Source organism: Pogoniulus pusillus, unplaced genomic scaffold (assembly GCF_015220805.1).
Source record: "Pogoniulus pusillus isolate bPogPus1 unplaced genomic scaffold, bPogPus1.pri scaffold_58_arrow_ctg1, whole genome shotgun sequence".
In the NCBI taxonomy this organism is placed as follows: domain Eukaryota; kingdom Metazoa; phylum Chordata; class Aves; order Piciformes; family Lybiidae; genus Pogoniulus; species Pogoniulus pusillus.
The window spans coordinates 25,822-50,358 of record NW_026974711.1 but is presented as its reverse complement, the minus strand read 5'-3'; the positions used below and the strand labels follow the sequence as shown (position 1 = coordinate 50,358).

At 67.2% G+C, this 24,537-nt stretch overlaps 5 protein-coding genes across 6 annotated transcripts in view; all 5 read right to left on the bottom strand.

Moving 5' to 3' along the window:
• The window catches only part of KMT2D (lysine methyltransferase 2D), a gene marked incomplete at its 3' end in the record, with an annotated part of 39,686 nt that extends 38,488 nt beyond the window's left edge, over positions 1 to 1,198 (bottom strand). The window contains exon 1 of the mRNA XM_064141560.1: positions 1,022 to 1,198. Within this exon, the coding sequence (XP_063997630.1) occupies positions 1,022 to 1,080 (59 nt within the window). The remainder of the gene's footprint in view (positions 1 to 1,021) is intronic.
• A 1,776-nt stretch (positions 1,199 to 2,974) lies between these two features.
• On the bottom strand, positions 2,975 to 5,101 carry RHEBL1 (RHEB like 1). Its single transcript, XM_064141500.1, has 8 exons — positions 4,986 to 5,101; positions 4,419 to 4,490; positions 4,056 to 4,123; positions 3,859 to 3,941; positions 3,703 to 3,759; positions 3,546 to 3,593; positions 3,360 to 3,444; positions 2,975 to 3,268 (listed from the first exon to the last, which is right to left on the bottom strand). Exons 1-8 carry the CDS (start codon positions 5,035 to 5,037, stop codon positions 3,179 to 3,181), a joined length of 555 nt encoding a protein of 184 aa, XP_063997570.1. The 5' UTR covers positions 5,038 to 5,101; the 3' UTR covers positions 2,975 to 3,178.
• Positions 5,102 to 6,227: 1,126 nt separating this feature from the next.
• Positions 6,228 to 10,180, bottom strand: DHH (desert hedgehog signaling molecule). The gene is made up of 3 exons (XM_064141499.1): positions 9,696 to 10,180; positions 7,905 to 8,166; positions 6,228 to 7,056 (listed from the first exon to the last, which is right to left on the bottom strand). The coding sequence occupies exons 1-3, from the start codon at positions 9,996 to 9,998 to the stop codon at positions 6,386 to 6,388; spliced, it is 1,236 nt and encodes a 411-aa protein (XP_063997569.1). The 5' UTR covers positions 9,999 to 10,180; the 3' UTR covers positions 6,228 to 6,385.
• Positions 10,181 to 11,933: 1,753 nt separating this feature from the next.
• LMBR1L (limb development membrane protein 1 like) lies at positions 11,934 to 19,682 on the bottom strand. 2 transcript variants are annotated; one of them, XM_064141497.1, is made up of 17 exons: positions 19,496 to 19,682; positions 17,935 to 18,019; positions 17,637 to 17,673; positions 16,765 to 16,904; positions 15,792 to 15,895; positions 15,579 to 15,705; positions 14,715 to 14,783; positions 14,478 to 14,542; positions 14,285 to 14,360; positions 14,069 to 14,152; positions 13,816 to 13,892; positions 13,640 to 13,717; positions 13,469 to 13,545; positions 13,291 to 13,381; positions 13,007 to 13,073; positions 12,734 to 12,895; positions 11,934 to 12,646 (listed from the first exon to the last, which is right to left on the bottom strand). In XM_064141497.1, the coding sequence occupies exons 1-17, from the start codon at positions 19,565 to 19,567 to the stop codon at positions 12,588 to 12,590; spliced, it is 1,470 nt and encodes a 489-aa protein (XP_063997567.1). In that variant the 5' UTR covers positions 19,568 to 19,682; the 3' UTR covers positions 11,934 to 12,587. The 2 variants fall into 2 exon arrangements, with proteins under 2 accessions (XP_063997567.1, XP_063997568.1); XM_064141498.1 differs by having other exon boundaries at positions 13,469 to 13,542.
• A 616-nt stretch (positions 19,683 to 20,298) lies between these two features.
• Positions 20,299 to 24,307, bottom strand: TUBA1B (tubulin alpha 1b). Its single transcript, XM_064141592.1, has 4 exons — positions 24,200 to 24,307; positions 22,490 to 22,712; positions 22,246 to 22,394; positions 20,299 to 21,483 (listed from the first exon to the last, which is right to left on the bottom strand). The coding sequence occupies exons 1-4, from the start codon at positions 24,200 to 24,202 to the stop codon at positions 20,503 to 20,505; spliced, it is 1,356 nt and encodes a 451-aa protein (XP_063997662.1). The 5' UTR covers positions 24,203 to 24,307; the 3' UTR covers positions 20,299 to 20,502.
• Positions 24,308 to 24,537: the final 230 nt, after the last annotated feature.

The following is a 24,537-nucleotide window of genomic DNA, read 5'->3' as shown; positions in this document are numbered from 1 at the left end:
CACCGAGGGCTCACCGGGACCCCCCCCCCGCTCCCTCCCTCCCCACCAGCAGCCACTCGGAACCCACCCCCGGGGAACGAATCGCTCACAGCAAAGCCGCCCCCACCCCACTCCCCCCCCCCCCCGGCTCCCATCACAGCGCTGGGTGGGATTTGGGGTGCAGAAAGGAAGGGGTTGGGGCACTGAACCCCCACCCCGGGGGGGGTTCCTCCCTGCCTGTGCCTCAGTTTCCCCAGGCTCGGTAGGGACTCAGAGCTGGGGGGGGGGCTCACCCCTAAACCCCACGGCTAAAGCTAAGAGGAGTCCATCCCCCCCCCCCCCCCCGCAGCCACCGCTCCGCATGCACCCCAAAAACGGAGGAAGGGGCTCGGGGGGCTGCGGAAGGGAAGCGACCAGGACACGGCACCGAGTGGGGGGGGTCAGACCCGACCGCGAACCACGCGTGGAGAAAGGACCCAGGAACCCCCCCCCGGGCCGCTGGGGCAGGCTCCCGGTACCCCGAAAGCGTCGAGGGCTCCGGGGGAGAGCACCTCCCCCCCCCCCCGCCCCAGCTCTCCGCCGGTCGGTACGGCGCGGGCCGGGCCCGGCAGTGATGGCGGCTTCCCCCCCCCCCCCCCCCCGCCCCGGGCAAATCCCGTCCGGTTCCCGTGATCCCGGGGGGATTAGAGCCGCTCCGGGGCGGCTGAGCCCTCTCCGGAAGGGCCCCGGCGTGTACCGAGCACGGGGGACAGGGGGAGGGGGAGATCGGTGAAGGGGCTCGACCGGCCCTGCCCGCGCCCCCCCCCTCGCCGCCCCGGGGAGGAGGCTGAAGCACCGCGCGGGGACACAGCCACCCACCCCCCCCCCCCCCCCCCATCCCGGGCCCGCTCCGGTACCCCCCCCCCCCCCGGCAGCGCTTCCCCTCCCCGGTACAACTGAGCCCTCCAAGGGGACACCGACCCACCCAGGCCCGCTGCTCCGACCCGTCGTGGCCTACCAGAGTACCGGCACCGGGACCCCGAAGCGCCGGGCCCGGCCGTACCTGCGCTCGGGCGGCGGCGCAGCGGCCCGGGCCCCACCGGCTCCCCCAGCGGCGGGCATCGCCGGTACCGGTGCCGGTAACGGACACAAAAGAAACTAAGGCTCGGGAGCGCCGCGCTCCAGGCCCGGCCGCCGGGAAGGCCTGGCCGGGAGGAGGAGGAGGAGGAGGAGGCGGCGGCGGCGGCAGCGGCACAGCGCGGCCCGGCGGAGGCGGCGCGGCCTAACGCCAGGCCTCTCCCTTCCGGGGCCGCGGACCCCCGGGCCCGAATCGCGCGGGAGCCCCGGTAGAGACACCTCCCCCCCCGCTTCCCTCCCCGGGCCGGTTCTTACCCCCGCGGCCGCCCTACGCCGACGGGCCTCGGGGCGCGGGGCGGACGGTGCTCCCCGGCGCGGCCATTTCCAGAGGAAAGTAGGTCCCGCCGCCCGCCCCCGCCCCGCCCCGCCCCGCCCGCCCCACCGGGAGCCGCCGGCGCTGTGCCCTCGGTGGGGGGGGGGGCCCGCGGCCGGGGAGGGGGGGCGCCGCCGCCGCCGCTCCCGCACTACTTGGCGGCGGGGGGTTCGGGCGGAGGGAGACGGTGCGCGGCGGGTGCTGCGGCCCGCGCGGGGGGTGTGACGGTGACGGCGCCGGACCGCAGCGCACGCTGCCGGCCGCGGGATCCCTCCGCCGAGCTTAACCCCGACGGCGCCGGGCGCGCGGCGCGCACGTGGGCACGGCGGGGCGGGGCCGGCAGCGGCGGAGGCTCCGCCCACCCCCCCCCCCCCCCCCCCCCGCTACCGACCGCCCCCGCCGGGACCCGGAGGTGGTCATGAGGAAGGGCTGCGGAGCCTCTCCTCGGTGCTCTCTTGCCCTGTGTCCGGTGTCGCTCCTGCGCCGTGTCCCGAGCGCACGGGGGATGGGAAGCGCCGTCCCTGCCGGTACCGGAAAGCACACGGAAAGGCCTACGCGTAGCCCCTCACTCGTCCTACAACCCTCGGTGCCGGGAACTCCGTTCCGGGAAGAGGGGAGCGGTCCCGGTCTTTCGCCTCGGTCAGAATTGGGGACCCGCTCCTCCAGGGGGGTTGGGGGGAGGGGGGGGGGAGTAAAGACGAGACTCCGGTCCAGGGAGCGGGGAAACGGTCGCGGACTCCTCCTCGGTCACATTCGGGGACTCCCCCGCCCCTAGGGCGTCCTCAAGGACGTCCGAAGCGACAACCCCACCCGGGCACCCCCTGGGTCGTGGTGCGTGATTGGGGGGTGCATAGGTACAGACCCTCCTCCTCCCCCCCCCCGGCAGCTGCTTCCCGGTCCTAGAGCCACTCGGGGCACCGAGGAACCCTACCCTGCCCCAGCCCCCCCCCCCCCCCCCCCTTCATTCCAGCAGCCTAATTGGGCAATTAGCAGCAATTAGCCTGCCTGGGTGGGGAGAAAGCCTCGTGGGGAACCGCAGCCAGGCTCAGGCACCCTACAGCTCCCCAAGCCTGGGCTGCAGCGCTCTGAAGCGGGGCGGGGGGGGGGGGGGGGGGAAGCGCTAATCAGGGCTGCAACCACCCCCAATCAGGGTGCTAAAAGGAGGGTGGGGGGAGACCATTGATGGGCTACTTGGGGGCCATTGCCTCACCTTTCACACTCCACCCCACCCACCCCAGAGTAGGAGCGAACCCCCCACTCCAGGATCGGATCTGAGGTGGGGGGGGGGGGGAAGGTAGTTAAGAGACAAAACAACCTTTAATTGTTCCAGCCCCGTGGCTGCGACTCCCACGGGCAGCGGCTGCCAGCGCTGCACCGGACCCGCCGGGAAACAACACCGGCATTCAGCGCCGCGCCCGGGGGGGGAGCCTCCCCCGGTGTGTCCTTGTGCGTGTGTTTGGGGTAGAGTGGAGGGAGGGGGGGGAATTGTAACAGCAGCTATGTGTAGGGGGGGGGTGGGGTGTGTGCTTCCCGGCTGGGATGTGGGTCCCCCCCCCTCAACCCCACTCCCAGCTCTTTGTGAGTCCCACAGACTGTGCAAAGTGAAGGGGTCCTGCGCGACGGCAGGACCGGTGTGGATCCGGGAACCAACCCTCACCACCAAGTCACGCCCCGAAGTCAACGCTGTGATCCGGGGCGGGGGGGGGGGGGGGGGGGGTTAGAAGTGTGGGGAGGGAGGAGAAAGTTCCCACGGGACCCCAATCACGGAGGTCACATCAGGCGGCAGCCGCTTGATCTGCCGTAGGAGTTGTCCACGCGGTCGATCTCTTCGATGATCTTGGTGAAGATCCCTTGGGTCACCTGGGGACGAGGGCACATCAACACCGGCACCTCCTAGGACCCCTCCCCACTCGCAGCACCGGGGGGGGGGGGAAGGGAAGGAAGCACAGACCTGGCTCTCCTTGGCAGAGGACTCGAGGAAAATGGCCCCCCAGGACTCTGCCAGCTTCTTGCCTTCGTCTGTCTTCACCTCCCGGCTGAGGAACACAGCAGAGGACAGGCAGGATGAGCCCCGAGGTGCTCAGGGTTGGGGACAGAAGGCACAGACACACCCCACCCCCCCCGAAGCCCTCCTTACCTCTGCAGGGACAGGTCAGCCTTGTTCCCCACCAGCACCACGGGCATGCTGCGGGCACAGGGAAAAGGGAGGGTGAGGACCAGGGCACCCTCCTTGGGCACCGCACATCCCCTCCCCCCCCTCTTTATCCTCCAGCCCGGGAGGGCACAGCACCTACCGCGTCTTGCCTCGGCTCTCGTACAGCTTGTTGTGAAGGGTCTTCACCACCTGGAAGCTGCGGGAGAAAGGAAGATCTGAGCACTGCCCACTTCCCATGGCCCCCACCACCATGTCCCCCCCCCCCACCCGTGGGGACAGCCCCCGGGTCCCTCACCTCCGCAGGGATGTCACCGAGTACACCAGGACGTAGCCGTGGATGCCGATGACGAAGGAGTGGGGCAGGATGCTGTACTCGTCCTGGAGATGAGGAGAGAGACAGAACCGATGCCAGGGTGAGGGTTATGCGGGCAGCAGCCCCTCGCCCCCTCCTACCGCCCCCCACCTTGTCCCAGGACCTGCCCCCAACATTACCTGCCCGGCTGTGTCCACCAGCTGGAGCTGGAACTCGTCCTTGCCCACCACCACCATCTTGTTGTAGGCTGCCAGAGGTGACACCAGGTTAAGAGGTGATGCTTAGACCCCCCCCGCCCCAAACACACCCTCCCCCCCCCCAAAAAAAGCAACCAGCGTCCCCCCCCGCCCCACTCCAGAAGAAACTCAGCCCCTGGCAAAAAGGTTTCGGGGGCACCGCCCGTAGGTGGGGACGCATCTGGTCCTTGTCCCCTGCGGCCACATGGGAGCAGCAGGTCCCCAGGCAGGCATCTCCCCTCCCACACACACACTCACCCATCGCCCCCCCCCCCCCCCCCCCCTCCCGCCCCAAACACAACTCACTGCTCTCCACCGTGGGCTCGTAGCACTCCACGAACTTCCCCTCCACGAACTGGTGCGCCAAGGAGGTTTTGCCTAGCGGAAGGGTTGGGGACCAGGATCTCAGCGTCACCCTGGCTCGGGGCAAGGAGTCCAACCGAGGGAAGTGAACCGTCTCGGTTCCCCCCTCTCGCCATCCCCTCCCAGAGCCGAGCCCGGGAGAGCACAGGGGACCCGGCCTAGATGTAATGGGGAGGGGGGTTGCCCAGGATGGGTGTCCAGAGCTAAGCATGGCCCCCAGCTGAGATAGGCACCCACCACGGGAGGCAACCACGAGGGGCCTGGCACAACCTCTCGATGCACCCCTGGCTCCCGGCAGTGCCCCGTGGCGCAGCCCAGTTCCCACGAACCCACGAGGGGCCCGGCACAGCCAGTCCTGGCGCAACCCCAGCCCTCGGCAGTGCCCCGTGGTGCAGCCGCGCTCCCACGCACCAACCCAGGTCGAGCACTCCCCCCACCCCGCACTCCGAACCGCATGGGGCAGAGAGCGGAGCCCGTTCCCACACTTCCCCTCCTTAATCCCGTACCTACCTACGGCGCGGTACCCGAGGATGAGCACTTTCCGGTAGCGCACCGGCGGCATGGCCCGGGGGGGAGAGGGCGGTACGGGCGGGCGCGGCACACAGCGTTATAAACCGCCCGCCGCGCCGCTGGGGGGCGGAGCCGCCGCCACTACAGCCGCGGCCCCACGTGACCACAACACCGCCCGCCCCCCCACTTCCATTGGCCGGAATGCCGCGGAGGGGGCGTGCCCTGCGGGTGACGCATGCGCGGTGCCCGCCCAGGCTCCATTCATGAAAACGGAGGGAACGGCCGAGGCCACGTGGAGGGCGCACAGCTGAGCGGGGCGGGAGGGCGAAATTCCCGCACCCCCTTCGCGGCCTGCGAACCCCCGGGAACATCCGCACCCACCTCCTCCCTCCCCCGCCCCGACACCGAGGACCCCCAGCCCCCAGGGATGACCACCCCCAGGGCCCTCAAGTCCCTAAGGGACCCCGCACAGTCCTAGAGGTTGTCTGACCCCAGGCACTCCCAGTTCTTCTGGGCATGCCCCAGCGCCTCGGGATGCCCAGCTGCAGGAACCTCTCATTGCCCTAGGGGGTACCCCACAGACCCCCCAGGATGCCCAACACCCTCCTTACCCACTCCCCCCCACAATCCCAGCCGTGGATCCAAGAGGGCCATAGACTCTCTTTATTCACCCAAACACTTAAATAGTAGCATTTCCTTTTGTCTTGTTTTAAACCAGAAGTGGTTAAAAGCAGGCTTGCCCCCTCTGCCCCGTGGGGCTGGCCCCACTGCCAGGGCCAGGGGTGGGCACGAGGGACATTTATATTACCATTTATAAATAGAAAAATAAAACTCTCAAGCAGGGCAGGTTAGAAGTTAGCACAGTTAGAGCCAGGTCTGGCACGGGGAGGGGGATGGGTGCCTGCAGCAGACCCTCCCCACCACCACCCACCCTTTGTCCACCCACCCTGCAGCGTGGCAATGGGGACAAGGACACCATGGCTGACAGAGGATCAGAGCCAGAGCTAGGGGGCATACAGCTGGGTGCTGGGCTGATTTGGCATCACCCTCTTGGGCTGGGTTTGGCCCCCTCCCCAGACAGGGGTCCAGCAGCCCTGGCCACTATGTAGTTGTTAATAAAGCAATAAATACAGACACAGTGGGGGAGGGGGATCAGGGCATGGGGACTCAGCAGTGCCGCTGGAGGGGCTCTTGGACATGGGAGGGGGCTGAGCCCAGGTGCCCTCGGCCACTCCATGCCCTTAAGCAGCGCTGAGCTGAGAGGCATCTAAACCTCCCTGTCAGGGCCAGCGGTGCCCCTACCCCCTCTCCGTGGGTACAAGGGGGGGGGGGGGGGGGCAGGGCCAGAGCCCCCCCCACCCCCGCTTCCAGTGTGCGGTGACTTGGGGGGCCAGCGAGCCCTAGGCGTGCAGAGCCTCGTGGGCCAGCATGCCACCGGCCAGCTGGTAGAGCAGGCGGGAGTACCAGTGCATGCCAGGCTCCGGCACCGTCCCGTTACCGGCCTCGGCGCGGGCGGGCAGCAGTGAGAGGAGCCCGTGGAAGAGGCGGAGGGGGGCGAAGGCACGGTGCGCCCAGCGGTGACTCTCCAGCACGGCATAGCAGGATGCCAGCACCCCGTTAACCAGCAGGGTCCCGTGAGAGGTGAGGGGCGCAAAGACCCCCACGCCATCCTCCCGGGAGACTCGCAGCACCCTCGCCGGGCGCAGCCCCTGCCCGCCAGCCCCGTGGGCTAGCACCGCATCTCCCGGTCGCACACGGCGGGCAAAGACGGGCGAGAAAGCGGCCGCGGTACCGTTGGCCACTCCGCGGGCAGCGAAGACGAGGTGGGACGGGGTGAGGAGCAGCCGGAGTGCGGGGTTGGCCGTCTCGATGGCCACGAAGGATGCTCGTTGGCCCAGGTCACGGTCCAGGAAGAGCAGCACCTCGGTGGGCACCAGGCGCCCGCCTGGCTCCGCTCCCAGCACCCAGTCGCCCTGGCGCAGCTCAGCCAGGCCCCGGCGCTCGCCGCTCCGCAGCGTCACGGTGGCGTGGCCGGGGAAGCAGCCGCCGGTTCGAACGGCCAGGGAGTTATCTGGGGAGGGGGGGGGGAGATGGAGAAAGCTATAGAACCCCTGTCCTTGCCGGGCACCTTCACAGGCCACCACCTCCAGGGGGTAAACGGTCCCGAGTGGAGCCACCCGACCCCGCAAAGCACCCCCGGAACAAAGCGAGCATTTTCCGAAGCCCCCCCAAAGCCCTGATCCTGCGCAGAGCTCCCAGGGAGGCTCGGGTGCTGCAGGGCCCCTTTGTCCACCCCGCACTGACGCCCTTTGTTCGGGGCTGGGGACGGTGACATTTAAGGGCCACTTTCACTTTCTGTCCATTGTCATTTGGAGGCAGGACGGAGGCTGCCGGCCCGGAGTGGCTGCCGAGCAGGCGTTGCGGAGGGGGGGGAAGCCACAAGGCTGAGCTGTGACCATCCCTACCGGCTTCAGCTGTGACCATCCCTACCGGCTTCACCTACCCCTCAGCGGGAGCTGAACCAGGACGGTGGCTCCAGCGAGGCGAAATTTGGAGGGGAAAGGAGTGGGTTGGTTAATGTGGGGGCTACAAAGGCCGGGGGCAGGGGGGAGGAAGCCACAGGCTGGGCTGTGATCATCCCTACCGGCTTCACCTACCCCTCAGCAGGAGCTGAACCAGGAGGGTGGCTCCAGCGAGGCGAAATTTGGAGGGGAAAGGAGTGGGTTGGTTAATGTGGGGGCTACAAAGGCCGGGAGGGGAAGAGGAGCAGCTGGGCTGGAGGCAGAGGCAGGGTGAAACCGCTGCGAGCAGCCAGAGCAGGGCTGCATCCCGCACGGAAGAGGGAGCAGAGGGGACAGTGCGGGGGAAGAGCTGCAGGACGAGATGCTTATGGGGCTGGTGACCCTCTCCGTGTGGTACCTGCTCTAACGGAGACGTGGATGTGAGCCTTGGACTCGTAGTAGACCCAGTCAAAGCCAGCCTCGACTGCCAGGCGTGCCAGCATGCCGTACTTGTGGCGGTCCCGGTCGGAGGTGGTGATGTCCAGCGCCCGGCCCTCGTAGTGCAGCGAGTCAGGGAGGTGGTGCCCGTCCTCGTCCCAACCCTCTGTCACCCGCAGCTTCACCCCCGGCCACATGTTCATCACGGCGATGGCCAAAGAGTTCACTCGCTCCTTGCAGCGCTGGGAGGGGTGGGGGTGGAGGGGGTGGAACACAAACCAGCGCCGGGGTCACCCCCAGAGCCACCTCAGTGCTTGGTCCCCTCCTACAAGGGGGTGCTAAAGATGGACACTGAGACTGCAGAGGGCCTGAAGGGGGGCAGGTGGGGTGTCCCCCACCGGGTACAGAGAGGGACATGGCAGATCTGATCTGTCCTCTCCTCCTCTTCCCTCCCCTCCCTTCCCGGCCTGTGCGCAGGTTGAACGTTAACGTGCCCCGGGGCCCGGTGGAGCTGCTGCTCGGTGCGGGCAGCCAGGCAGAGCGGGCAGGGGACCGGGACAGCAGAGGGATGGATGGTGTCACCTTCCCCACGGGCACGGCCATGACTGATTAACCTGGGGGGGAGGGTGCGGGGGGAAGCAGCTGAGCGTGAACCAGAGCTGAGGCCCAGAGCAGCCCCGGGGGGAGGCTCTCAGCAGGGCAGAGCGGGGACCAGGGCCCCGAGGGCACCATGGGGGGGAACTGTGACTCCAGTGCCCGGAGATGAGGGCAAGCGGAGGGGCGGGGGAAGAGGTCCGGCGGCTTCGGGGTCCCTTTCCCCAGAGATGTGGGGTGCAGGGGCCAGAACTGCATCCTTTCCGTCCCCCTCCCCCACCCCGGCAGCCGGCGAGGTCACAGTGTCCTCCAGCACCCCGATGTCTCCCACTCCCACGAGCGACAAAGCTGTTCCCAGGAGCACGGGGCCGCGGGCCCAGGGTGGCTCGGCTAAGTTGGGGGGGGGGGGGGGGGGGCGGTAGCGGCGGGGGGGCAGGAATGTGCTCGGCTCGGCCCGGCCCGGCCCGGCGACAATAGGCGCTTCCAGCCCGGCGCTGACCTCAGGCTCCGGGAATGCCGGCACGGCCACAAAGGACTCTTTCAGCCGCCCGCATCCCCGGGCCGGCTCCGTGCCCGCGGTCCCGTCGGTTCCCGCCGTCCCAGCCCCACGGCTCCCGCCGCCTCGGCCCGCGGGAGCCGCTTGGACCACTCGCAGCATCCCCTGTGGCCATGGCGACCGGGGAGCCTCCCTTCGCCATGGCAACCGGGAGCATCCCGGCGGGTGCGCGGAGCATCCCGGGTTCCCGCTGCCCTACATCCACCTGTTCCCGGTACCAGGGCTGCGGTTTCCCCATTGTCGCTGTCCCCGGTAGGGTGAGAGCGGAGCCGCCGGTATCTCGTGTGCCTGGCCCAGCGGCCGCACCCCGGGCGCCCCCAGCCTCTTCAATCCTCGACGGCAGATCCTTAACGTGGAGCCACCGTCCCTTCACGGGGCTCCGGTGCTGCCGCGCCGCCGCCACGGATCGAGACGAGGCACTCAGGGCAGACCCGGGAGGGGCTCTCCGTGCACCGTGAGAAGGGTCGACGCCCCTCGGACAATCCCCGTGGGCCCCGGAAAGGGTCCGTTCGCCCAGGGGAGGGTCGGTGCCCCTCGAGGAAGGTCGCTGCGCTCCCGCCCCCTCCGTTCCCTCCGCCCCCGCGTCCCCGGGAGCGAGGCCGGGCCGGGCGCAGCCCCCACCTCGGTCATGAGCCGGTCCGCCCCCGTGTTCTCCTCGTCCTTGAAGATGATGTCGGGGTTGTAGTTGGGCACCAGGTCCCTGAAGCGCTCCGAGCCCCGCAGGACTTTGCCCTCCGCCTTGCCGCTCGCCCCCAGGGTCTGCTCGGGCACGTTGGGCACAAACTGTTTGTAGAGCAGCGGCGAAAGCTGCCGCCGCCCCAGCCGCCGCCGCCCTACCGGGCCCCGTCCCGGGCCGCAGCCCAGTACCGGAGCGGCCAGCAGGCAAACGAGCAGGCCAAGGGCGAGGGGGTTCCGCCGGGGCATCCCGGTCGCCGGGCCCCGCTAACTTCGCGGGCCCCGATCAGTCTCCAGGGGCACAAGTGGCCGGGGCGGGCATGGTCCCGGTGCGGTGGCTCCGGGGCTTTTAGAGGGTCGCAGTGCCAGGGGCGGGTCGGTGCCGTTTCCTTCTCACACCCACGGTCCCGTCGCCGCTGCGGGATCCGCGGCCGCCCGGGACTGACAACCCCCCCCTTTCTCCGCTGGTGCCGTCACCCACTCGGGACAGGCTCCCCCCCTCCCCCGCTGTTGGTTTCGTGCCGACGAGCCCGGCACCCCCTAGCCTGCTGCGGGACCCCCGTCCCGGGGCCTCCCCGACACCACCCGAGCCTCGGGAAAAGACCTCCGACGGCTGCCTATGGGCACCGGGCACCAGACGCCCGGTTCCTGGCGCTGCCCCTCCACCGGGACCCTGCTCCTGGAACTGCCGTGGGAGCGGGACCGAGACCTGACCCCACGATACGATTTTGCCTCCAATCCCTTTCTGGACCCCGCCCTCCGGTACCGGCTTTTCTCCCCGCTCCGGTAACGGGACCCCCTTTATCCTGCTCCTAACGCCGCGGTTCTGGTCTCAGGACCTTTCCCGAGTCCTGTCACCGACTCTCGGGACCGGGCACCCACCTCCCGGCTCCGGTCCCGACCCCTCTTCTCCTAACGCTGCCCCGGGGACACCTCTTATCCTGACGCTGCACCGCCGGTACCGGCACCTGCTCTGTCCCCTGGCACAACCCCGCTCCCGCTGGCAATCGCTTCCTGGCACTGCCCCGGTAGCACCTGTTCGGTCCGACTCCCGGTACCGATAGCTGCTGCTGGCCCAGCCGCCGGTACCAGTTCCCCCGGGGTCTCGGTCGGAACCGTGGGCTGCCCGCAGCCGCTTCGGCCGAGTTGCCCCCACCTGCGACCGCTCGGCTCCGGCACTGGGCAGCTCCGTCGGGCTCCGCCTCGGAGCCGGCCCCCGAAAGCGGCGGCAAGCAACGGCCACATCCCCCGGGGCCGCCCCCGCCGCGCTGCCCTGCCCTGCCCCGGACTGGCTTCCCCTTCTGCACGCCGGGACCGGGGCACCCCCGGGGCTGGGCTCCGCCAAGGATCCACAGACCCTGAGGTTGGCTCCAGGTTGCCCCGGGATAGGGGCACCGACGTGAACAGCGCACCCCTGGGACCGGACCCCCCCCCCGCGCCGGGACCGGACCCCTTCCTTGCCCCACCCTCAGCACTTAGTGAAGCACCCAAGGGTGCCGCAGGCTCGGCGAGGGCAGGAGGCAGCAGCGAGGCAATGGAAGGGTGGGAATGGGCTGGGGGGGGGGCATCTGAGCCCCGTAGCCCCCTCCCCGCAGCGCCGGTGCCAGCCCGGGGAGTGGGTCGCGGGGAAATCGCGGGCACCGATGGCCTCATTTCCTGCAATATAAACACAGCTTCCTGCGCTTCCTGCTCGGCCCAGGCTGGGGGGGGGGCTAAGGGGGGGGTTAGGGGAGGGCACCCTGACCCCACACACCCCCAACCCCCCCCCTCCGTCATGGGGGGTGGGGGTGGCAGCCTGGCTCAGCCCCAATCGGGACAGGATGGAGGTGTGGGGGGGGTCTGGTTCCTGGGGCAGTTTCCGTTCGGGTTGCAGGATCCCCCCCCAAGCCCTCCCCATGTCTGTAGGGATCTGAGCACACCCCCACTCCCCCCCCCTTATATCCTGTGCCCCTTGATGGGGGCAGCGCAGCCCCCCCCCTCCTTCCCCCAAAGAAGTCCAGAGCCCCCCTGGGGTTCCTCATCCCTTCCTGGAAGAGGTTCATTAACCCTGGGCAGGAATGAAGTTAATTATGAACCCCAGAGAAAATCGAGGGGGGGGGGAAGAAAGGAATCGAGACCCCTCTTGGGTAGAGGGACCCCCCCCCCCCCCAAGAGGGAATAAACCCCCCCCAGATTCAGCCATGGTTATATAAAAACCCAGAGTTTGTTTATTGCTCCAAACACATCCTGAAGGGAACAGAGACCTGACAGGTTCATCACATCAAATCTGGGAGCCCCAGAACCATGCAGCAGCCCCCCCCCAGCCCTGCCCCTCCCTTAGCCGGGGGGGGGGCAGGGGGAGCCCTGAAAGCCTCTAGCTGGGAGACAACCAAAGTCCCCTGGCAGCCCCCAGGGTGGCACAAGGAGTGGAGTGATTGCAGAGGGCAACCCCCACTGCGGTGCCAGGATAGTCCCTGGGGGGGGGGTACTTAAACCCAACCTCCCCCCGTGGCGGGGGGGGGTATTTAAAACTCAACCACCCCCACCCCGAGGTGCAGCCAGGGGAGTGCAAATGAAGGTGAGGGGGGTGGGCTGCAGCCAGCACAGCCCCTGGAGGGGGGCACCCCACACTGCTGGGGGGGGTGGCTGTGATGGGGACACAGCTCAAGGCCAAGGCTCAGCAGTGCAGCAGGTTGGCAGAACCTGAAGGGAGAGCTGGGGGGGAGGGCAGAACCCCTGCTCCATGAGGGACTCTGATGTCCCTAAAGCACCAGGTGCCACCTGGGCCAGCCCTGCAGCTTGGTGGCCACCTTGGTGGATCAAGGGTGGGGGGAGGGCACCTCCTTGCCTCCCCCAACCCTAACTGGCTTTGCCCAGAGGCCGGTGGCGAGCGACAGGCAGCGGCAGCTTGTGTAGACCTGGGCAGAGGGAGAAGATGAGAGCCAGGAGAGGGGCAGGTGGGCATCCCTGGGCACATCCCCGTGTGCCCACATCCCTGTCCTCACCGAGGGCACGAATCAGCTCTGCCTGGACAGCCCAAGAGACCTTCTTGACCAGGCAGAGGGTGGTGAGCCCTGCGAAGCCCATGTTGTAGAGGAAGATGAGGTAGAAGTTCCCCAACCAGTTGAAACGACCAAAGGCTCCCAGGAGATCAAAACGAGTGATGCCTAAAGGGGGGGGTGTGGGAAAACAGTTAGGACCACCCCTCCTCACCCCCAAATCCTAGGGCCACACCCTAGTTTTTGGGGTGCCCTTTGGTCCCCTCCTTCAGAGCTCACCCAGAGTCCTGGAGAAGACAGGCAGGGCTGAGCTGAGCACCAGCAAGGAGACGCAGTTCCCGATGATCTGGTGGGGGGGAGGAAGGGATTTGGGGGTGTGAGGGGGGAGGACAGCAATGTCCCAGGTCCCCTCCCTCAGTTTGAGGGGTTCCAGGTCCCCTCCCTCAGCTTGAGGGGTTCCAGAGGCTCTGCCAGCAGCTGGAGCTGGGGACACACAGACACACCCCAGAGGGACACTGCAAACATGCGCTGGAGGGATCGGGGGGGTGGGGGTCTGCACCCACCTTTGTGAGGGGGGTGTCCTGCTTCTCGGGGAGCAGGTGGGTGAAGAGGGGGGAGCTGTAGAAGCCCACGACAGAGGAGACCATCAGGTAGCTGTGTGAGGAGGGGAGTTAAGGAGGGCACAGAGAGGGACAGTGCCAGGGACAAGGCTGGCGACACAAAGGAACTCCTGAAGGATACAAGATGAGGACCACCTGAAGGGCAGCTCCAAAGGACCCAAAGATGGAGAAGGAGACCTGCCCCAGGGATGCATCCTGCTGGGATAGAAGGAGGAATGTTGAGGAGGGAAAGAGCTCAGGTCGGTGTGGCACACAGCCCCTTGCTGTCCCCTGTCCCCCCCCGGGTGGGTACCTGCATGCCCCTGGGCATGGCAGCATCGTCCAGCAGCAGCTCCAGGACGTGGAAGCAGACAATGAGCAGAGAGATGCCCTGAGAGGAGTGAGGAGGGACTGAGAGTGGCTGAAGCAAGGGGACAAGGACAAACCTCAGCTCCCCTCCCCCCACCCCAGGAGCCAAGGGACACTCACAGTCAGTGCCAACAGGCCCAGCATGGCCAGGGGGTAGCCCAAGTTCCTCTGCCAGGGAGATGCTCGGTGCCGCAGCTCTGGGGTGGGGAGGGGGATGAAGATGCTCAGGTGAGAAGTGACCATCCCAGGGCAGGAGACTGAGGTGCCAGGACAGCTCCCCCCACCCCATAACCCCATTCCACACCCACCCTGCCATGGGACACAGACACCCAGTGCCAAGCTGGGTGCCCTGAGCTTGCCCCCAGCTGCTCACCCAGCTTGAGCCTCTGGCTGCGGATGGTGAGGAGCTGCTCCCGCAGCAGCTCCATGTCCAGGTTCAGCCAGCAGGAAGCTTTGCCTGCCAGGAAAGAGATGCCCAAGGACTTGTGTGGTGGCTGAAGGGCAGAGGGGGCTGCCAATTAACCCTGAGCCCCCCAGCTGCCAGCCAAGCCCCCCCAGCTGCCAGCCAACAGCTGTGCTGGGTACCCACCGGAGGAGATCCTATGGGACACAGCAGCTTCCTCCAGCCTTGTGCAGCTCAGTTGCTCATCCAGGTCCTCCAGCAGCTGGGGATGGGTGAGAGGGATGGGAATGGCACCCAGTGCCCAGGCTGGGAGACTGGGCAGGCTTTGGGACCCCCCCCAGAGTGGGGCAATGAGCCCAGGTAAGGGGGCACAGCTTACCCTGGGCTTCACCAGCAGCTTGCCTGTGACAGTAAACATGGTGGAGAGGCCAAAGGGGGTGCAGACTGCGGTGGGAGGAGAGGCTCAACAGGGCATGGGGGGCACAGCAGCCCTCCCCTGTGCCCTTAGAAGGGTCCTGGGTGGGCACTGGAGGCTCAGCCCTGTGCCTCAGCACCCAGCCAGACCCTGAGGGTCCCCAAGGGGCAGGAGGGCAGCTGGGCACAGCTGACGACTCACAGAGCAGCAGCAGCACACCCAGCAGCGAGAGGCAGGAGTAGAGGTAGGGCAGGTAACAGTCCCAGAGGTCTGCAGAGGTGCCAGGCTCAGCCCAGTGGCACTGGGCATCACCAGGCCTTGATCCTGCCCCGTGGGAAGCAGGAGAGGCCCAGCAGCCTGGTGGCATCCACTGTGCCCCTGGTAGCACCCACAGGCTCCTGGCATCACCCACTGTGCCCTGAAGGTACCCACTATGCCCCTGGGCAGCACCCACTGTGCCCCCTGGCAGTACCCACTGTGCCCTTAGCAGCACCCACTGTGCCCCTGGGCATCACCCATTGTACCCTGGGCATCACCCACTGGCAGCACCCACTGTTACCTAGGCAGCAACCACTGTGCCCCTTGCCAGCACCCATTTACCCAGGGCAGCACCCACTGTGCCCTGGCATCACCCACTGCTCCCTGGGCATCACCCACTGTACCCCAGGCAGCACCCATTGTCCCTTCCCAGCACCCATTTACCCAGGGCAGCACCCACTGTGCCCTGGCATCACCCACAGCTCCCTGGGCATCACCCACTGTACCCCAGGCAGCACCCACTGTCCCTTCCCAGCACCCATTTACCCAGGGCAGCACCCACTGTGCCCTGGCATCACCCACAGCTCCCTGGGCATCACCCATTGTACCCCAGGCAGCACCCATTGTCCCTTCCCAGCACCCATTTACCCAGGGCAGCACCCACTGTACCCTGGCATCACCCACAGCTCCCTGGGCATCACCCACTGTACCCCAGGCAGCACCCATTGTCCCTTCCCAGCACCCACTGGGCCCCTACCAGCACCCATTTACCCAGGGCAGCACCCACTGTGCCCTGGCAGCACCCACCATAGAGCGACTGGCGCCTGGCAGCGTCGTTGCTGACGATGGCAGAGGCCACCCAGCCCATGCCCAGCACCAGCAGGCTCAGCAGCAGCAGCACCACCGACGTCTCATACACCCTGGCCATGATGCCCTGTGGCACTGCAGTTAGTGAGGAGCCAGGGAAAGAGGGGGTAGGCTTGGGAGGGTGGCACAGCCACGGTGCCAACTGGCACCTACCTTCTTGGATCCAGCAAAGCCTTCGGACTCGGTGAAGAAGTAGGCAAAGGGCATGAGGAAGACAAGGGAGAGGTTGGAGAAGAGGAAAACCAAGTTCCAGAGGCCTGCAGGAGGATCAGAGAGAGCCAAACAGGTTGGCACCGACCTCTGAGCTCACCCAGCACAACCTAGCACCCAGCCCTGCTCAACCAACCAGACCCTGGCACTCAATGCCCTCAGCCAGGCTTGGCTGAACACCTCCAGGCATGGGCACTGCATCACCTCCCTGGGCAGCCCATGCCAGTGCCAATCACTCTCTCTGACAACAACTTCCTAACAACATCCAGCCTTGAGCCTGCCCTGGCACAGCTTCAGGCTGTGTCCTCTTCTTCTGGCCCTGGGTGCCCGGCACCAGAGCCGAACCCCAGCTGGGCACAACCTCCCTGCAGGTAGCTGCAGACAGCAATGAGCTCTGCCTTGAGCCTCCTCTGTGCCAGGCTGCACCCCCCAGCTCCCTCAGCCTCTCCTCACAGAGCTGTGCCCCCTCACCAGCCTTGCTGCCCTGCTCTGGGCACCTTCCAGCGCCTCAACATCTCTCTTGAATTGAGGTGCCCCGAACTGGGCACAGCACTCAAGCTGTGCCCTGAGCAGTGCCAGCACAGGGGCACAAGGACTGTCCTGCTCCTGCTGCCCACACTGCTCCTGAGCCATGCCAGGATGCCATTGGCTCTGCTGCCCACCTGGCCACACTGCTGCCTCCTCTGCAGCTGCCACCCAGCACCCCCAGGGCCCTCTCTGCCTGCCTGCTCTCAGCAACTCTGTGCCCAGCCTGTGCCACTGCTTGGGGTTGTCATGGGCAAAGTGTAGAACCCTGCCCTTGGCATTGAGGGGGGAGGGATGGTCAGGGTGAGGTGGTCAACCCTCCCTGCTGGGAGGGGGTCAACCTCTACTCCACTGCCCCTTGGGGCACCCCAGATGCCCACCATGTACCCACCATGGATGAGGGATCCGTTCAGCCACTGGATGTAGTAGTTGTGGGGGAAGGAGAGCAGGACCTCGTTGGTGATGATGGAGAAGGGCAGCAGGAGGACAGCTCCCAGTGCCACTGCCAGGGTGAAGGTGCAGAGCCCCAGTCTGTGGGAGTGCCCAGTGTCAGCTCCAGAATGGGGCCTGGGCCTCCATGGGCATCACAGCCCAGCCACAGCCCCCCAGGGGCACTGCTCACCATGGGCATCACAGCCCAGCCACAGCCCCCCAGGGGCACTGCTCACTATGGGCATTGCAGCTCAGCCACAGCCCCCCAGGGGCACTGCTCACCATGGGCATTGCAGCTCAGCCACAGCCCCCCAGGGGCACTGCTCACCATGGGCATCGCAGCCCAGCCACAGCCCCCCAGGGGCATTGCTCACTATGGGCATTGCAGCTCAGCTACAGCCCCCAGGGGCATTGCTCACTATGGGCATTGCAGCTCAGCTACAGCCCCCAGGGGCACTGCTCACTATGGGCATTGCAGCTCAGCCACAGCCCCCCAGGGGCATTGCTCACTATGGGCATTGCAGCTCAGCCACAGCCCCCCAGGGGCATTGCTCACTATGGGCATTGCAGCTCAGCTACAGCCCCCCAGGGGCATTGCTCACTATGGGCATTGCAGCTCAGCCACAGCCCCCCAGGGGCATTGCTCACTATGGGCATTGCAGCTCAGCTACAGCCCCCCAAGGGCATTGCTCACTATGGGCATTGCAGCCCAGCCACAGCCCCCCAGGAGTGCTGCCCACCACGGGCACCTCAGCCTGGGGGCACTGGGCACCCGGGGGGAGGGAGCAGCAGTGCAGCCCGCGGGCAGGCAGTGGGGCAGGAGCAGCTTACGCGATCCTGTTGGCAGCAGCATCCTCATCGTCGTGCACTGTGGGGGGGGGGAAAAACCCAAAGCAGGAGGTTGGGGGAGGGGGGGGACAGGCAGGCAGCATTGCTCCCTGTCCACTCCCAAACCTCCCCCACCCAGCTCCAAACGCTGCAGGAACACTCGTGGGGGAGGGTGGGGAGGGGTCTGGGCGCTGTGGCAGTCCCGCAGCAACTGGGGCTGGGGTTGCCCGGGGCGGGGGGGGGGCAAAAGCAGCGGAGGAACAAGCCCTGGGGAGGCTGAGAGTGGCTCCTGCCCTCCTACCTGCAGCGAAGTCTGTGTGCTTCTTGAAGTGGGTTATGATGAAGTGGCAGAGGATGTAGAGGCTGGCAAAGAGCAGGGCACAGATCTGTGGGCAGAGGGGGCACGGGCAGCGCGGGCAAGCCTAGAGGGCAACTCTCCCACCCGCGGCGATGCCACCAACCTCAGGACCCGCGGGCTCCACCTTGGTTATTTTTTTCCACACCTGACCTCGGTTCCACCCCACGCAAATACCCAGCCCTGCCCCAGCACGGGGGCTGCACCCAGGGCTCACCCATGGGTGCCCACAAAGCTGCTCTGGCACCCAGGACGGACCACACGGAGAGCAGCTGCGGCTCCCCTGCGCCTCCCCAGCCCGCAGCCCTCGCTCGGCTGGCACCGGCAGCGGGCAAGAGCCGCGGGAACAGCCTTGAGCTTGGCATCAAGGCCACCTCTGGCGTCCCTCCCGCCCCCGCCGGAACGCCGCGGTCCCGGGGCAGGCGGCGTTCGAGGAACACGGCGACCTTTCATCCCCACCGGGTACGCGGCAAGACGGGGAAAGGTCGCCCGTACTTGCCACCCTGGCACAGGGGAGAGAAGCAGCTGTGCCACCTCCCTCGCCCAGAGCGGGGGGCTCGGCTGAACGGGGAGTCCCTGGCATCTGCCAGCTGTGGTGGCATGGACCCCCTCCTCCCCCCCGCCCCACGTCAGCCCAGCTCTGGACTCTTTGAGTGGCAGTGCCCAGAGGGTCCCCTCCTGTCTCTGCTTCCAGCCAGGGAAGAGTCTCAGGCTGTGGGTTCCAACCTGTGCCCTTACAGCCCAGAGCTCCGCCTGGCATGGGGACCCCCAAGACCCCTCCACCCTCAGCGAAGCCAGGCTGAGCGAGCTCCACTCTGGCCGTGCCAAGACAGGAGTCCCTGGGCAAGACTTGGCTCCCGGGGATGGGTCTCGGGGTCTCCAGGGCAGAGACCCCAGGCTCTGGCCACCAGCAGGCACCGAACTGTGGCCAGGTGGCCCTGGCACTGCTGCCCACATCCTGCTTGGCTACTCCTCAAGCAGCATCTCTGAGGGCGCTCAGGAGATGCCAGGACCGGGATACCCAGGCTGTGCCCAGGTTGTCCATGCCAGACGGTGCCCACGCCTCAGGGGGCTCTGCAGCTCTTTCCGCTGGCACAGACCGCGATGAGGACAGGGACGGAGCCGAGCCCGGCCCGGGTCTGGGGACAGGGACGGAGCCTCCATCGCTCCTGCTCACATCCGGCCCCGGGGCACGGTGGGACCCCATTGCCGCGGAGGGCAGCCGGGATACGAGGCTGGACCCGGCAGAGAGGTCATCGCCGGGGCTCGACTCAGCTCATCCCACCTGGGCACAGCCCCGGGACCCCGTTATCTGCACCGCACACGGGACCCGCTGCCGCTCTGGCACCGATAAGGGCCGGGTGTGAGGGCACGGCGGCAGCCAGGCCCTGGAGCTGCCTTCTAGAGATCCCGGTCCTGCTGGGGAGACGCGGGAGACCTGCGACCTCCAAGTCCCGACCCCGCGCCGCCCCTCCCGGGGACCCTCCCCCCAGCCGCCGACACTCACGATGCATTCGCGGACCCTCTCGTGGAAGAGCTGCTCGCGTACGGCCAGCGCGTCCTGCTCCTCAGGGGCCATGCAGTGACCAGCATGGCCGGGCAGGGCTGCTGCGGGCCGGGGCTGAGCGGCGCGGCCGTTGTTACCGAGCCGGTAACGGCGAGGAAGCTCCGAGCGCGGCCGAACCGCGCCGAGGCCAACCGAACCCCTGGCCCCGCCCCCCGCCCGAGCCGCGTTACGCTCTGAGCCCCGCCCCCCGCCTCCCCATTGGCCCTCAGCGTTGAATGAGACCCCGCTCATTGGTCGAGAGCTGCGCGGAGCGCTCCGATAGGCTGATAGCGCTCTGCGCTCCCGCCCATTGGTCCCACGGGGGAAGCGGCCCCAGCGCAGCCGCGCCTGGGGCAGCAGGAATCGGCATTAGGAACTATGGGGGGAGGGGGAAGGATTAACCCCGGGGCCAGCCCTAATCCCCCCGCCCGTTAATACCGAGGGATCGAAGGGGGCAGGGCAAGGACACCCCAGCCGTGGGTCACCCTGTAAGGCTCCGTGCGGGGGCTGAACCGCAAACACCAAGGGAGGGCAGGAGGAAGTCAGCAAAAGCAGAGCCCGGAGAGGCACCAGGAGGACCCCTGCCCCCTCCCCCAACCCCAGAGGTGGGGATTTCACCGCCCCAACCCCCTCCCCCCCGCCCGCAGGGCAAGCGGCGGCCGTGTCACTGGGCAGGGACAATGGAGACAATGAGGACAGTTTGTTCCCATGCGCTGGGGCCAGGCAGCCGCAGGCACTGACACAGAGGGTTTGTATCCGACAGCTCCTCTTAAAGCCTTTTTTTATTCACAGACATGGGACAGACACATGGAAAACCGACAGGATCCCATCGGAGAGAGCCCAGCACGTCCCCTCCACCCCACAGCCGGGCCCACGGCAGCTGAACCCACTCAGTGCACACAAAGCTGAAGTGATTCGAAGCAGACAATTTGTGGACATGCTACAAAGCGACAGAAGGAACCTGCCCTTTAGTACTCCTCCCCTTCCTCCTCCCCTTCCCCTTCCACCGAATCCACCCCCACCTCCTCGTAATCCTTCTCCAGGGCAGCCATATCCTCCCGCGCCTCCGAGAACTCCCCTTCCTCCATGCCCTCCCCCACGTACCAGTGCACGAATGCCCGCTTGGCATACATCAGGTCAAACTTGTGGTCCAGGCGGGCCCAAGCCTCGGCGATGGCCGTGGTGTTGCTCAGCATGCAGACGGCTCGCTGCACCTTGGCCAGGTCCCCGCCGGGCACCACCGTGGGCGGTTGGTAGTTGATGCCCACCTTGAAGCCCGTGGGGCACCAGTCCACGAACTGGATGCTTCGCTTGGTCTTGATGGTGGCGATGGCAGCGTTGACGTCCTTGGGCACCACGTCCCCGCGGTACAGCAGGCAGCAGGCCATGTACTTGCCGTGCCGGGGGTCGCACTTCACCATCTGGTTGGCAGGCTCGAAGCAGGCGTTGGTGATCTCGGCCACCGACAGCTGCTCGTGGTAAGCCTTCTCGGCCGAGATCACCGGCGCGTAGGTGGCCAGCGGGAAGTGGATGCGGGGGTAGGGCACCAGGTTGGTCTGGAACTCGGTCAGGTCGACGTTCAGGGCCCCGTCGAAGCGCAGCGAGGCCGTGATGGAGGACACGATCTGGCTGATGAGGCGGTTCAGGTTGGTGTAGGTCGGGCGCTCGATGTCCAGGTTGCGGCGGCAGATGTCGTAGATGGCTTCGTTGTCCACCATGAAGGCGCAGTCGGAGTGCTCCAGCGTGGTGTGGGTGGTGAGGATGGAGTTGTAAGGCTCCACCACGGCCGTGGACACCTGCGGCGCTGGGTAGATGGAGAACTCCAGCTTGGATTTCTTGCCGTAGTCCACCGAGAGGCGCTCCATGAGCAGGGAGGTGAAGCCGGAGCCGGTGCCCCCCCCGAAGCTGTGGAACACCAGGAAGCCCTGCAGCCCTGTGCACTGGTCAGCCTGCCCGGGGGGAGGGAGAAAACATCATCAGAGCTGTGGTCAAGCTGCTCCTGAACTGCCCAACGAGGCCAAAGCTCACCCCAGGACCTCACACCTTTGGGGACTCTTGTCTCAGGCACACAGCTGCCTGCCCCTCCTCTGCTGCCAGCCTCAGCATCCCATGGGCACAACAGGCCCTTGGAGCACGGGAACCTTCCCCATGGACTGGGGCACTCTTGGCCCTTTCCTTCTTCAGGTGCCAGCCCCAGCGCCACCTGGGCCCTGAGGAAGAGGAGTCCCTGATGCTTCACACGAGGCTGCTGGGCCACCTCCAGCTGCCATGCGGCTGGCACTGCCATGGAGGTCTCTGCTGGGCTCCCTTCCCAGGGCAGCAGCTCCCCCCAACAGGAATTCCAGGCCCAGCTGAGCTGCTCACAAGCACTCGGTCAAGAAGGATCAAAGTCCAGAGCCAGCAGAAGCCTCACACGACCCCAGAAAGGCTGAAGCCAGGTTTGTGCCAGGGCAGCAATCGGCAGCACCCTGCAGGCTCCAGCTCAGCCCAAGCACACTGCAGCCTTGGCACGACCTGGGTTTGCAGGGGGCTGCAGAAAGGGATTCCCCCCGAAGGAGGAGGAGGAACAACAGATCCTGATCCCCCCTCACAGGATCCATACCCTGCAGACAGCTCTGACTCGCTGCAGGCTGCCAAGCCCCAGGAAACGTCCCCAGCCCCCCCCGAGCCTGCTCCCTGCCCCACCAGCCCCACGCGGGGCTGGCACCCACCAGCTTGCGGATGCGGTCGAGCACCAGGTCGATGATCTCCTTGCCGATGGTGTAGTGCCCGCGGGCGTAGTTGTTGGCCGCATCCTCCTTGCCCGTGATCAGCTGCTCGGGGTGGAAGAGCTGCCGGTAGGTCCCCGTGCGAACCTCATCTGCGGGCACAGCCCCGGCGCCCCCCGTTAGTGCCCGCTGCGCCCGCCGCTGCCCGCCCGCTCTGCCGCTGCCCCCCGTGCCGGCCCACGCTCACCGATCACCGTGGGCTCCAGGTCCACGAAGACGGCCCGGGGCACGTGCTTGCCCGCCCCGGTCTCGCTGAAGAAGGTGTTGAAGGAGTCGTCCCCGCCGCCGATGGTCTTGTCGCTGGGCATCTGCCCGTCGGGCTGGATGCCATGCTCCAGGCAGTACAGCTCCCAGCAGGCATTCCCGATCTGCACGCCCGCTTGGCCCACGTGGATGGAGATGCACTCACGCTGCGGGCACAGGACACGGCACTGCCTCACCTCCTTGCCCTGGCGCTTGGATGGGGGGGCGGGGGGGGGGGTGACCCCCAAACGCCTGCCGCACCCAGCCGGGACCCCACAGCGATGCTGCTGTCCCCGTCACAGGCTGGCACCAGCGGCCAGGGCAGGATGGAGATGCCCTCCTGCTACGGAGAGGTCTCCGGGGGGGGCTCAGCATCCGCTGAGGGCAGCTTCAATGCCCAGAGCCACCCAGGTGCCACCTCAGAGCCCTGAGTCACGCAGGCACCACCCAGGAGCTAAGCTGGCACCGGTAGGGTGGCGGGGCACATTCGGGGACAAACTGAGGGCACCATTTAACACAACCCTAGGGGTAACCTGCCCCCCACATCCCCCCCCGGGCTGTGCCCCCACTCAGCACTCTCCATTCACTGCCAAATGGCGCCCAGGGAGGACATTTTATGGCAGGGCGAGGCTGAGCCGCAAGAGGAAGAGGAGGAGGAGGAAGCAAAGCACAGCAGTGACTGCACCAACCCACCCCAAACCACGCGATGGCGTCACCCCCAGCCCCCCCTGAGAAGAGGGGGGGGGTCCTTATGCTGCTTCCCCCACCCCCTCCCAGCACATTCCCGGCCGCTCCCTGCACCGCAGCACCTGCTGCGCATTCCTCATGCTGCGGGGGGGGCTACGCACAGCACCCCCGGGTTTGGACACGGACACAGCCCTGACTTCGCGGGGGGGGCGGGAGGGGTTCCATGTGGACTACCCTCAGAAGAGGATGAGCTCCGTGGGGTTGGTCTCTGGTGGGTGCGAGTTCGAGGCGGGGGGGGGAAGCAGCAGAGCTCTGCTGATTCCCAGTGGTGGGGGGGGGGAGAGGAGGATGAGGTTGTTTTCTCCTGCGGGGTCGGGGGGGGGGAAGGAACTGGTGCCGCAGGGGCGGGGCTGTGCCCCTTGTTGGAGGGGGGGTGGGGGTGGGGTGGGGCTGTGGCTCGCGCCTTCCCGCGCGCGGGAACGGCAACGGTCGGGGCCGGGCGCCAAAAATAAGGGGACGAAGCCCCGCCCCGAAATGTGCCTGGGGGGGGGGGGAGAAGAAGAAAGAGGCCACCCAGGACCACGTGCTGACCCCCTCGACGGGGATTCTGTGCCCACCACCCCCTACACAAAACGCTGCGCACCCCCTCGCCCCCACGGGGGTGCTCCTCGTGGCGACCGCAGCACCCCCACGCTCCTTCTGTGCCCCCCCCCCCCGCACCCTCCGCTCCACCTTTACACTCCCCCCTCTTTTTATCCCTCTCCCCTCACCCCCCCCATCGCAGCCCCCTACTCTACTCCAAGCCCCCCTCGATCCGTAGGGGGGAGTTTAAACTCCGCTCTCCCCCTCCCCCTTTTCTTCCTTCATCCTATCGACCCCCCCCAGCCTCTTCCTTTCTTCCCCCAACCTTATTACAGCAGGACACCCCCCCCCCAGTTCCGCAGTGCCTTCTCCTCCTCCTCCTCACCATGATCGCAGCTCGGTTACTCGTCCCGACAAGCAAAGAATCGACGCAAGTACCGGCTGCGGCCGCCCCCGCGCTCCCCCCTTTATACCGCACCGCGGGGAGGGCCCTGCGCCCCCGCCCCGCCTCCTTATTGGCCGATGCGGCCGTCCGTCTCCACTCTCCCCACTTCCGATTGGCTGCGACGCGTGGCGCGGCCCCGCCCTCTCCTCCCCGTTCCGCAGCCGGGCGGGCGCTGCGGGGCTCTTGCGGGCGCCCCCCCCCCGGCCCCGCCGCCGCCGCCTCCTCCTCCTCCTCTTCTCTACACCTCCTGTTCCAGGGTGCAGAGGCTTGCGGAGGGA